Source organism: Taudactylus pleione, unplaced genomic scaffold (assembly GCF_031769625.1).
Source record: "Taudactylus pleione unplaced genomic scaffold, aTauple2 ptg000468l, whole genome shotgun sequence".
In the NCBI taxonomy this organism is placed as follows: domain Eukaryota; kingdom Metazoa; phylum Chordata; class Amphibia; order Anura; family Myobatrachidae; genus Taudactylus; species Taudactylus pleione.
Window position 1 is genome coordinate 2,989,977 of NW_028284870.1, and position 13,301 is coordinate 3,003,277.

A 13,301-nucleotide genomic window follows, 5' to 3' on the forward strand; every position below is an offset into this window, starting at 1 on the left:
AAGAGAGAACAGCACTGCCAGAAGGTGAGTATCCATTGGACTAATTAAGCTAATTGGAAGCTTCCAATAGCTTAATTAGTCATTGGGGGGTTTCGGCAGGGTCCAGAGCAATTCCCGACCATTTTTCTTAAAAATATGGATTTTAGGAAAAATTGGTCATGCTCTGGGGCTGCGAGAAAAAAAAATCCAGCCCCGCTCATTAATGAAAAACCCCCACACCTGCGGGAAAAACTCAGCAGGCGCGGGATTTTCGCTATTCTCGCACCTAATTGGATATACCCTTAAGCGCTAAAACTGGTCTGACCAAAGACTTTTTCACCGTACTGTACTGTTATGAAGCTGGGTCCCAAAAGAGAGCTGGCAGGACATGTCTCCTATGTTTGGAAGCAGGAAGGTGATATGGTAGAATTAGATATTTATTGATGCCAATGAAGCCATTACATGACTTTGTCTTTCTATAAAACCATTTTCTCACAATATACACACTTTCAGCAGCAGGGAACATGCATGGGTGTCAATAATAAATAATGGAGGAGTGTCTAACCAGACGCCATAATCCTCCATTATTTCTGTGATCTCTCAGAGTGTACTTCATTTTTGCTAAGGATTTAAGTGTTTCTCAAAATTCTAAAACAGTCTCAGTATTTGGGCACTTTCCACTTTTATCTTTGTTACAGCTGCTTGGATACTCCTGTTTTAAGATTCTTTAGTAGGATGTTTGAAATTTTAAATACACTGGTTCAGCTTGAAAGAATAATGATTCCAGGTATTCTGGGGCTGCCTTTGTTTCCTCTGATATCTTCTATTCTTTAAGTCTAAATTCCGGTTGCAGAGAAATGAATCACAGTTCTGTCGCTGGGTCTATTGTACACAATATAAACCTCTATAACAGGAAAAAAAAAGTCTTCGGCAGGGATGTAAAACACACAGCTCATTGTAATCCAATCCTCAATTATCTTCTCCAGTCTGCAGTGTGGATGTCTTTTACTGCAGGGAGGTAAAACATTGGGATTAGGAGCTTCTATTGAAACCAAGACAAATTTGCCCAGGAAAAGCGATAAAATCTCAGCACATATTCCTTAGCACTGAATATTATTTAAAACTTTTATTGCTGCTTTAAAAACGAACCTATGCAAGTGTGTCATACATGTGCAACGTTTTTCTTTTTCTACAATCATTGTGTAGGCAGCATAAAGCTCTTGCAGTGCAATATATACCAAAGGCGGCGTATTCATGAAATTACTAAGATTAAATAAATATGTTCACCATGCTCTCTTTAGCTCCTCTGCCTAAGGTTGTCATGTGCCATGCCTATCTGATACAGGAGGCACAGAGTGACTGACCGTTTGGCAGATTTACTTTGAATATACCAATACAGATAGTACATTTGTCCGTACTCTGTGACATACAGTAGCTCAAACGACTGTAGCTTTTAACCCTGTTTTAAGATCCCATCAAGACACCAGAGGGTATATTTACTAAGGTGCAGGTTTTTAGAAGTGGAGATGTTGCCCATAGCAACCAATCAGATTCTAGCTATTTTGTTCTAGAAGGTGCTAGATAAATGATTAGTAGAATCTGATTGGTTGCTGTGGACAATATCTCCACTTCTAAAAACCCGCACTTTAGTAAATATACCCCCTGTACTGATTCTGAGGCATGAGCAAAAAAAAAGGAATTTTGCATCTTGGTAAAACCATGCTGCACTGCATACAGGTGGGGAACATGTGAAATGTGCATAGAGAATATATTGAGAGGAGTTTGAAACTGCTGTCTGCTGGAGTAGGGAGATATTCATGCCTCCCAAATGTCCTGAGTTTGGCAGGACAGTCCTGCTTTTCAGGCACTGTCCCGCCACCTCACCACGGGCAGAAGTGTCCTGCTGGGAGGGGGGCATGCTCTCACTGTGCTATGCTGAGCAGCAATTGAATAGATACTTGCAGCATCATTCTAAACAGTGCTAGGCCACACCCACAAGAATCATGACCACGCCCCTTTATGCGACGGAGCCACACGTAAGCAACAACATGGTATACCTTTTATGGTTCGTTTTGGTAGTCCTTTTCTGGGATTTCCAGGGACACATTGGTACTGTGCATGTGCATCTATGTACATTACACACAACCAGTGTACCTTATAGAACTACAAACCACATCATGATATTTCACCTAAACTTGGTTATTATGTAAAGTTATTTTAAATGCTCTTTTTAAATAAATATTAACTTCTAAAGATTTGAAAGTAATAGTTATATTGGCACAAATAGAGGTACGCAGGAAAATGTGTGATGTTGGTGTGCCATCATTCTCAGTGATGTGCACAGTTGCAGATCGCACACTGCCAAGAATTGGTTTGCTCTTTAATAGGAAAGTCCACCGAAATTTCAAAATGCACCATCAATACTAACATTCCAATATATTCGTACCCTTTCATCATATGTCTCTTAGTCAATTTCCATAATACAGGGGTGACTCCCACTGGTATCCGAGCTATAACTGCTCTTCTGAAGCCTTATCCCTTTGTATAAACGTAGTTAGCGTCTCCTAACCGCTGTGCCACCTTACAGCCACATGCAGTGGTAGGATGTCTTCTATGTGCAACTACAAAAACCTGATCAGTGGTTTCCAAACTGTGTGCCTACTGCCTACGCACCCTGGGGTGCCTCAAGACACTTGCAAGGGTGCCTCAGGTTGTTGGTCCTGCACCAAGACAAATTATTTATGGTCAATGTAATTTAAATACGTGGACAAGCAGAAGTGCACCTGTGCTTGCGTGGGTTTCCTCTGGGTACTCCGGTTTCCTCCCACACTCCAAAAATATACTGGTAGGTTAATTGGCTCCCAATACAAATTAACCTTATTGTGTATGTGTGTGCGCATGTGATAAGGAATGTAGGGCCTGATTCAGACCCGGTCGCAAGCGCTCAGCGCTCTCAACTGGGTCAATGGTGGCCCAGAGCGTATGCGCATGACAGAGCCGGCTCGGTCGTGCGCATGCGCGAGACCTGGATAGCGACGGACAAGCCGTCGCTCCGGGTCTCGTACCAAAGGGGGCGTGCTGTCGATGTTGAGTGACAGCACGCCCACTTTGGTGGGCGGGCCGGGGGAGTCACGAGTGATGTCAGTGGGAGAGATTTCGGCTCTGTTAGAGCCGAAATCTCTCTGGGGCTTGCGGCAACGAGACCCTACCACAAAGGTCTCGTTGCAAGCCCGATGGTCTTGACTATCGCGGCCATCTTCCTGGCCGCTCGCTATAGCTGTGGGTGGTCACCCACAGCTATGCGAGCGGCCAAGAGGCCGTTCTAAAAAAAAAAAAAAAAAATAGACCAGCCCTGATTCAGAGCGAGCGCTCTGTCAGTGCGACCGGCTCTGAATCGGGGCCATAGAGTGTAAGCTCCACTGGGGCAGGGAGTGATGCGAATGGCCAAAATATTCTCTGTAAAGTGCTGCAGAATATGTGCGTGCTATAATAATAATTGGTAAATAAATAATAAGTAGTGCAAACCAGTCCACAACCAAATAACTGAACCTAAGAATAACAGGTCAGCACAATTTACTTCACTTTACTAGTACACTACATTTTTTTTTTTTAATTTCTCAATAACAAACTTTTGGCTTAGGGATGCCGTGAAAACAATGCTGATAGTCTAGGGCACCGTGATTTAAAAAAGTTTGTGAACCACTGTATTAGATCATTCGTGGATGGGAAGTACTTCCAGCTAAATTAAACATTAGTGTATACTACAGTTAGTAAAACAACTTTCTATGGAAGCTGTATTCTTCGGTAGAATGTATCAGGAGAACCTCCTATAGAGTGCTTATTTGTTAATAAGTCCATACACATGTGCAATTCAGTCCTCTTTCAGGAATCCTGCTGGAAAATCTTCAAATTTCAAGAAGGAACATTATAGAAATATTACTAAACTGATGTGAATTGCTATAGTAAGAAGAAAACACATTAAATCGTCTTCTTACAGCATTACACACAGCCGGCCTGATTCAGAGTCTGCAAATGTCTGTGGCTGACAGATATACCACACTTACGTTTGCTAATGCAATTATCCTTGCAGCTTCAATGCATACACAGTACATCGCTCCACCCACAGGTTTTGAGTCTGCAGCCATCATGGTATCGACACTTACAGCCACTCCATACTGGGTCAAAAGATAGCTCAGAAACAGGCGTCCCACTTCCATCCGCATACCTCAAACAAGCACGGAAGTTTGCCTATGCGCCCACCACACTCTCCTGATGCTCCCACAAGACATATCTGTTCTGTGTGTATGCACATGAACCTCCCTGCTGCCGCCCAGGAGCACCCATTTCACAGACAAAGAAGGGGCCACATGCGGAGCAAATCGTCTGCTCTAGTATTCTCCGTCAAGCAGGGAAGTGCGGTGAGGTGAGGCAGAGCCTTTCCTGTCATACTTAGGTATACTCCGGAGTAATTACAGAAAATATTATAAATATATTTGTATTCTAATGATTTTTATAGTCAAAACTCTGGAGTAAAAAGTGTATGTCAGGTGAGGCACTGCCTCCCCTGTCTTCCTTTTCCGCACATCCCTGATCAAAACTCACCAAGTTTCCAGCACTATATACTGCTGCACCTTTGTATAATGCTCACATGATCCCTCTGGTTCATATATGTATGTGTAAATCTGGCTCTGATACCAGCCAGTGCCTCCCCAGCCATTTACCTCACCGCATGTCACTGCCATCAAGGTGCGTATGCAGGGGCGTCTTTAGAGAGGAGGGGGCCCATGTACATTCCCCGTCCGTGGCCCCCTCCACTCTTCCCGGCAGCCGACTGACGCGGCTGACCGACCACTGGAGCATTAGTAGAATCTGGGCATTAGAGTATGCCCGGAGTCTACTGCGCATGCACAAAATGCCAGAAAAATGGCAGCGGCGGCCATATTTCCGGCTTTTTGTACAGCGCTGACACCCGGCGCAGTACCTCGGAGAGGTAAGTTTTAACTAATATGGGTGCAGGGGTTGTGGTGCGCCCCATTCCCCTATGCTTCTGGACTTGCTCTCTTGTGTCCCCCTACAAATTATATCCCTGTATATCCGTTTATATTATTTCTATTCTTTGTTAGAACAAACTCTTATTTATTGAGCAATACTTTAATAAATACAGTTGGATATTCTATGTTTGTACTAGCCGGTATGGCTAGTAACAGTCCTGCGGATGTGATGGGATAGAACTCCTGAGACACATAGAATATGTGGCACTTTAGCACCATCTTGTGTGAGATAATAACGTTGTCACCTAATTATAGGTACGCTGACTTAGGGAGGCAGTCATGAAATGTGACTAAGACATAGTAAGACACATACAGTACATATATATAAATGGTTTGGTTTCCTAAAATAAATTGTTAAAGTGACCTGGTCATTTGAACTCTGTAAGAAGATGATAGTAGATACAATAGGTTCGGAAGTGTTAATGTCTTCAAACTGAATTTATCCCAACAGCATCTTATTTTATTGTGGGTTTTTTTTTAGTAAACTTTGCATGTGTTACACTGTAATATAAAAATGTATCAATTTCACTTAAAGCTACACTACAACTACAACACCATGTCTCCGTGATTCTTCTCCTAGAGAAGCTAAGCTGCGTGAGCGAATCGTTCACTATAGGGCTGCAATAAAGAGATTGCAGCTTTTGATTGGTCCTCCTTATCATATCCCCACTCTGCCATTTTAAATCAGTAAATGAAATAGAATTGGTAGGTTCCATGGAAGTAAATAGTAACATTATATCTATTGCACGGATCTATCCTCACGGACACAAACAGCGAGTATTTGCATAAGGTGCATGGAAGCAAATTTCCACATTCTTGCCTATGTCCGTCCTGTTCTGAGTCAGACACTGGGCCTGATTCAGAGCTATAGCGAGCGGCCAAAAAGATGGTCGCGATGGTCAAGACCATCGGGCTTGCGACGAGATCCTTGTGGTAGGGTCTCGTCTGCCGCAAGCCCTGGAGTGCTTTTGGCTCTATCAGAGCCAAAATCACTCCCACTGGCATAATTTGTGATGTCATGGATACGCCTCCGTATGGGCAGCAACGCCCCCGGCGCGCCCACCAAAGGGCGTGTGCTGTCACTCAACATCGATAGCACGCCCCCTTTGTAGCGAGACCCATAGCGACGGCTTGCCTGTTGCTATGCGAGTCTCATGCATGTGTACGACGGAGCCAGCTCCCTCCTGCGCATGTGCACTTGGCCAACATCAGCGCTCGCGAGCAGGTCTGAATCAGGCCCACTGTCTTTCCCTGAAATAGGGCATTTCAGGACTTGAACTGGTGGTGGCGATTCAATTGTTTATCGTCCCTGTAGTACCCGTGTAAAGTGACCGGGAGCTACTTGTCTTGGCCGATCAGCTCGGAGGCTGCACTTATTGCTGCCTTCACTGCAGCGTGCCTGGCACTTAGCACGGGAGAAGGTTGGCTCCCAGTCACTTTAGCCGGAAGCTATAATAATTAAATCACCCCCTTAGAGTCATATAGGATCATGTTAAACAGTAGGGATCGCTACAAAGGTTTTTTTTTTTTTTTTTTTTTTTTTTTTTTTCTTAACAACACTGTTCACTCCTAATTCTTGTGTTTATGAATGTTAATAGTACAGCTGTTATGTAAGGCTGGAGTGCTCCTATACATCTGTGCATATTTACCATTGCTTTATGGCATCATCTTTTCAAAAATAAAAATTAAGAAAAATAGACTGAAAATCTTTATTAATTAAACTCCTTGCAAACATGATAGGAATAGATCTATAAACTTATTGTATTTCTGCGTCTGTCTATCAGCATTCTGAGAGTGGGATATTGTAGTCCATGTTGTCCGGAGTCGCAACACTAACTATAACTTAATTAATTACTACAACAAGGATGTAAAAAAATACGTATTCTGAGCTCTTGAATCAGAAACACATAGTACTGGTCTGGTACTGACCCAACAATCCAGACATACTGTCATGATAAATTACATTTTTCTAAGCTATTTTTATCCCAGAGTAATGATTTAAGGCATACAGTAAACTAGTTATTTAAGCCAATTACATCTGCCACTACAAACAACCAGGTTTGAGGTTATACATTTTTAAATAGATACTAAGATGCTAACCTCTTTAAAACATACTTGCTGACTTTATTTTTCCCCGGGATGACGAGGTATGTAGGGGTGTGGCACAGTGAACCACTTTGTGGCCCTCTGTGAGTTTAATAATGAAGACCCGGGGCCCCATCATTTCTCTTGGGAAACAGACCGATATGGAAAGCTGGTCTACTTTCTAAGGAATCTGGGAGAGCTCCTCAAAAATTTGGAGTCTCCTGGACCTCCCAGGAGAATAGGCAGCTATGATTGAAAAGCAAAATATACATTTTATTGTTAGTTGTACACAATCCCATATGCCTGTAAGTATTGCAAAGTGCAAATAACTCAATGCCCACTTAAAATAAACATGCATATATTCTGCGTGTGACTGCGGTTATATCTGCATGCAGAATGTTATGTTACAGTGTCAGCGGCTGTGACCCTGTAACGTAGCACACAGAATATAGGCATGCCGCATATCATTTTATTCAGCACAAGCTGCTTGTGGTTCTTATTCTCATATCTTTGGGAATACAATGCATTTTAAGCGAAAAAGTCACACTAAAAATATGGTCTGGCGCGACTAGAAGGGCTGTGTAATGCACAAGGAGGCTAGATGTATGTGGACACATCTGTATATACAGTATTAAATATGCACTGTCGTAATGATGGGTAAAATGTTGTTTATGTGCTGTTCTCACAGTCACACATACAATGACCACTCAGAGCAAGAACCCTCACCACAATGGCCACTGTGAGCTCACAAAACTGTATTTGGCGCATGTTCCCGATCTTACTGAACATAAGTGTATGGGCCTGATTCAGCTCTGGGAATAGAGTGAGATACAGCAAATAACTGTGCATCTTGATAACACTACGCTGCACTGCAGGTGGGGCAGATGTAACATGTGCAAAGAGATTAGATTTGGGAGGGTCGCGTCCTAACAGATCTAAGTTGCAGTGTAAAAATAAAGCTGTGCAGCATTTGTGGGCTACATGCAAAATCAGCCAGTATTTACCCTGCATGCAAAACATTTTTTTAAGTATTTGCACCCCTTGCATTGCAACAATGTTTGTCCAGGAACACAGTTACTTGCTTATTCTTACTCTATTCCCAAAGCTGAATCAGGCTGTATGGGCCTGATTCAGAGATGGACGGAATTGTAAGCGGCTGTGCAATTCCGTCCATTTAAAATGCAAATGCAGGAGGTGTCACACACCTCCTTGCTTCACTTGTGTGATCCCAGCTCTGTGACCCAGGTCGCAGCCTGGGGTCACCATCAAGACAATCGCGGTCATCGGTCGCTATTGTTTTGATGTTCCATTGGCCAGGTTGCGGGAGCTAAAGCTTCCCGCAGCCTGGCCGGGTCCTGGCAGCTTGTGAGGCCAGGAAGTCTGTGACACGCCCCCGTTTCCAGGAACGCTACTAGGGAACGTCCCCGCCTCACCTCCCAAATGCCGTAGCCTGCGGCTGGGACACACTGTGAGCAGGCTCGCAGTCGGAGGGCTGCACATGCTCAGTACACTTGCTGCGCATGCCCAGTCCTCCAAACATCGGACATGTGCGGTAACCATCGGGTTAGCGTACTACTCTGAATCAGGCCCTATGATCGGTAAGGAAGGAGTATGCACATGCTGAAAGATGTTCCTGCCTTTGCTATGTGAGAGGGCATAGTCAGTTTTTAGCTCATAAATGGATTTAAATTCACTCCACTTTTGAGGAGGTGGAATACAGTAGTTTTTAGTTAATGTTCACATATCCTTCTTCTTTTTAGATGCTTCTATCCATTGACATATCTATAATGCTATTTTGCGTTTTTAAGAAGATGGTGAAGAATAACATTTAGGGGGCTTTTTTTGGCAAAATAAGTAGTTCCATCAAATTTGGGGTACATGAAAATGGGCGCGAGCATATTTTAAAGTTGCTAATATGAAGTTTTAAAAAAAACGTTAAAAATCCACCTGCCGCTACTGCCTGCAAACAAAAAACACCTGGGGCATACTTGGGGACCCCCTCTGAGTCTATTTCGCTAGTTTAGAAGTTTGTCCTCCAGCTTTCTTTTTTTTTTTTCGCCCCTATAAACGAAAGTACTTTTTTTGGGGTGTCCTAAGGTACTTTTAAAAAAATAAAAAAAATTACAGATCACCTTTGGGGGCCTGTCCAAGGGGTGCAGGATGGTTTTTTGAAGTCTGCACCCCAAAACCCAAATTCTGCACTTTGTCTCGCCACCTATTCATAGGCGATACTTTTTCCCCCGGGTCTGATGCATTGACTTTTCACACCGGCGAAAAGTCGGACAAATTGAATGCGAGGAAAAGTGGAATCGGCGAAAATGACGTCAGCGGCGAAAAAGTATCGCTTTAGCTCCAAATTGAATATGGCCCATAATCTCTTTAATACAGGACACCGACAAATTACACAGGTTCTGTGGCCGGCTGACTTCCTCTCCTTTTCACCTGGTTTTAATCAGCCACAGAACCTGTGTAAGTCACGTGTTCCCCGAGTTAGAGGAATGATATGGCATGCCTACATATAATTACGCTTACCTCTCCGGAGTCCCACGTCTGTCAGTGCTGCACACAGAAATCACCGGGATAATGTTGTGGCTGCCATTTTCCCTGTAATTTGCGCATGCACAGTAGAGGTGTCTCCTGGAGCATAGTGTCGGCGCCATGTTCCCGGAGACCTGTGCAAGCGCAGTAGAGAGGAGAGGGACCCGCACACGAGTCCCCCCCCCTCTCTTAAACTGCCCCTGCCTCTGTCAATTCTATATCCTTTGTCTTTGGATGCAGCCCCCTTCCTTTCAGGAGTCACATAATTGGGAGATGACCAAGCAGTGTAATAGAAGAAATATTGCAAAGTTACAAATTAGGAGACAGGCGCCAAATGCCATAAAAAAATCTGTGCTTTGTAGGGACATTCCACGGGTGTAAGACATGCGCCTCTGACTTCACCCTTCCAAAGTTCTCACACACCAGATGTGCTTATGTGTATTGTGTAATGAACTAGCTTTGTGGGGGCGAGCACCAGTATAGGCACAGACCCATAACAATATAAGCTGTGGTGTCACACATGCTGTGCTCTTTTGCAAATGACTTCAATTACTATAAATTGTATTTATTTTGACATTTAGAGCTGTTAAGGGTAATTATAAGGAGTTATAAAGAGTTTGATATATCTAGAAAACTTCAGCTCACATAAGCTCTTCCAAACTTCTCTTGGCTCCTGTGAGGGGCTGGAAAAGTCTGTGTGTAAGTGTGAACCGATGTGTCCAAGTGTAAAGTGATGTGTGAAAGTGAGTGTAAGTGTGAATAGACAGGAGAGCGGATGCATACTGTAAGTGTGTGTAAACACAAAGCAGAGATGGTGCACTACACGCTGTCTGCTGAAACATCGTGCTCACCCTACAGACTGATATAAGGGGTATTATTATCATGGTCATTGGCTCTTACTGTTAGACAGTGTGTTTGTTGTTGGTGAAATTAATGACTTCAGTATGGTAACTGTTAGTAACTAAGTTTAAATATGTGTATTGCTTTCCTGCCCTATGCGATGTCACTACTACTGTTATTAGTTTTTTAATGTAAATGAAATCTGCAAACCCCAGCGAATAGCTGCTGTGAATTCCAACAAGACAACTACAAATTATACATGACTAGTATCCTGCTTCCAAATTATCTACAGCTGCTGGCACGTGCGGAAGCAATTCTGTCCATAGGAATAAGAATACTTGTCAGTACAACTGTATTCCTGGACAAGAACAAATTGCCACTGCAAGGTCTTTTTACTAAGACAGCATTTTATAGATTACTTGTGAGACGTCCTCGTCAAAACCCATTTTATCTGTCTATTTTTAAATCTGTTCATTTAGGTGAAACCATGATTGGGGAAATAACTAGATTGTACATCATTACAGTTTATCATAGTAGATTTATTTTAGTTTTGTTCTGGGGAGGAAATATATTTAAATCGGCTTCCTACCGCGTCACATTATCTGCTGCTGTAAACAGTGAATGTTGCTTCCATTTCCAGTATCGCCATTACAAATGATGAATTACTCCTTCACAATGCTGATTGACTGGAGAGAGATTGGAGGAACTGAATGCAATAAATATACTATTATAATACTAGACCTATTCATTGTATTTAACATTTCTATTTGTAGATTGTATATTTATACACTTTTTTTTTGTGTTAGTGACATTTTCTTTATTACTGCGGTGCTTGCAAGTCTCACAATTAGTGGAGTTTCCATTGTTTTCCTTCTCTTCCTCCATAATATATTCCTCTTTGCCCAAAGCTCTCCCTTCAATCTGTTTAAGATTAGATAATCCTCACACAAATAAGTAAGTGGGGATTGTGGGCTTGTTGTAATAATTGTGAAACCATTGGGGCAGGATATATTGTGATTGTGGCCAGTTTTAAGAGTGGGTCGAAAATATAACAAAAAGCAGGTAACACAGTAGCAGACACAGGACCCCATGTCTGCTTATAGCCTACACAGAGATAAATATATATTATTCCTATGTGCTTGGCATAATTATGTGAATTAGAGGGACTAGCATACCTCCCATGTATTTTATCTCCAACTAAAGCTGGGCATCCACTATACAATTTTCTGTCAGATATCTGTCCAATCTGGCTGGTTGGAATGAAAACCTGGTAATGTATGGGAGTAAATGACAGTCGATCATATGGTTTTAAACACTGAAAAAAGGACAAAAAAAATTATCAAATTGGTTAAATTTGTGTGTTTAACCAATTTGTCTGAACGACCATTTTTGGCTATTTTCCAGTGTTTGTGAGCAAATGGTCGACTGTCGTTTGCTCCCATACATTACCAGGTTTTCATTCCAACCAGCCAGATTGGACAGATATCTGACAGAAAATTGTATAGTGTATGCCCAGCTTTACAGACATGGAAACTGGTGTGTACTGTAGGCAATATTAAGATTATTTTGCTTTAGTACAAGGAAAGCTACTTGCATCACAAACATACATGAGATTGTGTGGCAAGTTTTGTTTTAGGTCTTATATTAAAGTCGACATGTCCCTCACACGCACAGCAAAAGCAACTATCTTGTGAGCTGAGCAAAGCCTATCAATATTAGTCAGGAAGTGAGTATGGAAACTGTGAGAAAGGTGGGTCTCCAATAAGCCAGCAGATTACATATCCTACTGTGCTGTGGTGTTTCTTTATATACTAAAGATTTAGATGCATCTTCCTTCCAGACAGAGATAGATACATATCTATGTGAAATGTCTTCTCATACAATAAGTCATTAATATATCTTCTGTTTCCCAGGGAGCACAAGAGGAGACTACATCACTGCCACAGCCATCTACCCATTCGAAGGCCTACAGCCAGGAGACCTAACATTCCAAGCCGGAGATAGGATCACAGTGACCACAAAGACCGACTCTCAGTACGATTGGTGGGAGGGAAAAATAAAAGGGGAATTGGGTATTTTTCCAGCCAATTATGTTATGTTAAATTAATGAAACAAACACAAACAAAATGCAGTTCTAATAAGACCCAGGAGGAGGCACAATTTATAAAATGTTTATTATATTACATTATATATGTATATTGGCATATATTTGCTTATGGGAATATATAACCGTACTTGGACACTACCTCAATTAAATTATGCTGTAAATGATGTAAAATTACGAAGTGCTATGGAGATTTTTAAGTATTATTTAAATAAACGGGGAATGAATTTAACATTGTGCATATATCTGTTCAGCACATTTACTTAGAGATAAAATGTCCTCTAAAAACACTTGTTACAGTGACGTACACACACACACGAGCACAAAGCATGTTTAATGCCTCTCAGAAAAACCGAAATCACTTTGCCCCTGGAGCTCCAAAATATAACGTAATGGAATTGGGATTTTTTTCCTTACATGCAGTACATGAGCGCACATACTGTATAGTCACTCAATGTTTTTTCTATAGGATAATGGTGCCTGAAATGCAAAATTTGGTATGTGGTGCAGTCATTAGATTTTTTTTAAACTTGAGTTTTTGGGGTTTTTTAACGTTCCCCTGTTGCTTTTCTGTACAGTAATAACGCTCAGCCTGTTATTGTCCCTGTCTCACTGGCATCATAATACATGCTTGGGATCTCTTACCAGGTCCGTGACATCTGTTATCAACTTGTAACTGTAGGAGAGTGTCTGCACCTGTTTTC

The 13,301-nt window shown here is 42.1% G+C and overlaps 1 protein-coding gene across 1 annotated transcript in view; it reads left to right on the forward strand.

Moving 5' to 3' along the window:
• The window catches only part of SH3YL1 (SH3 and SYLF domain containing 1), a 121,962-nt gene extending 109,133 nt beyond the window's left edge, over positions 1 to 12,829 (forward strand). The window contains exon 10 of the mRNA XM_088448852.1: positions 12,407 to 12,829. Within this exon, the coding sequence (XP_088304978.1) occupies positions 12,407 to 12,600 (194 nt within the window). The 3' untranslated portion in view covers positions 12,601 to 12,829. The remainder of the gene's footprint in view (positions 1 to 12,406) is intronic.
• Positions 12,830 to 13,301: the final 472 nt, after the last annotated feature.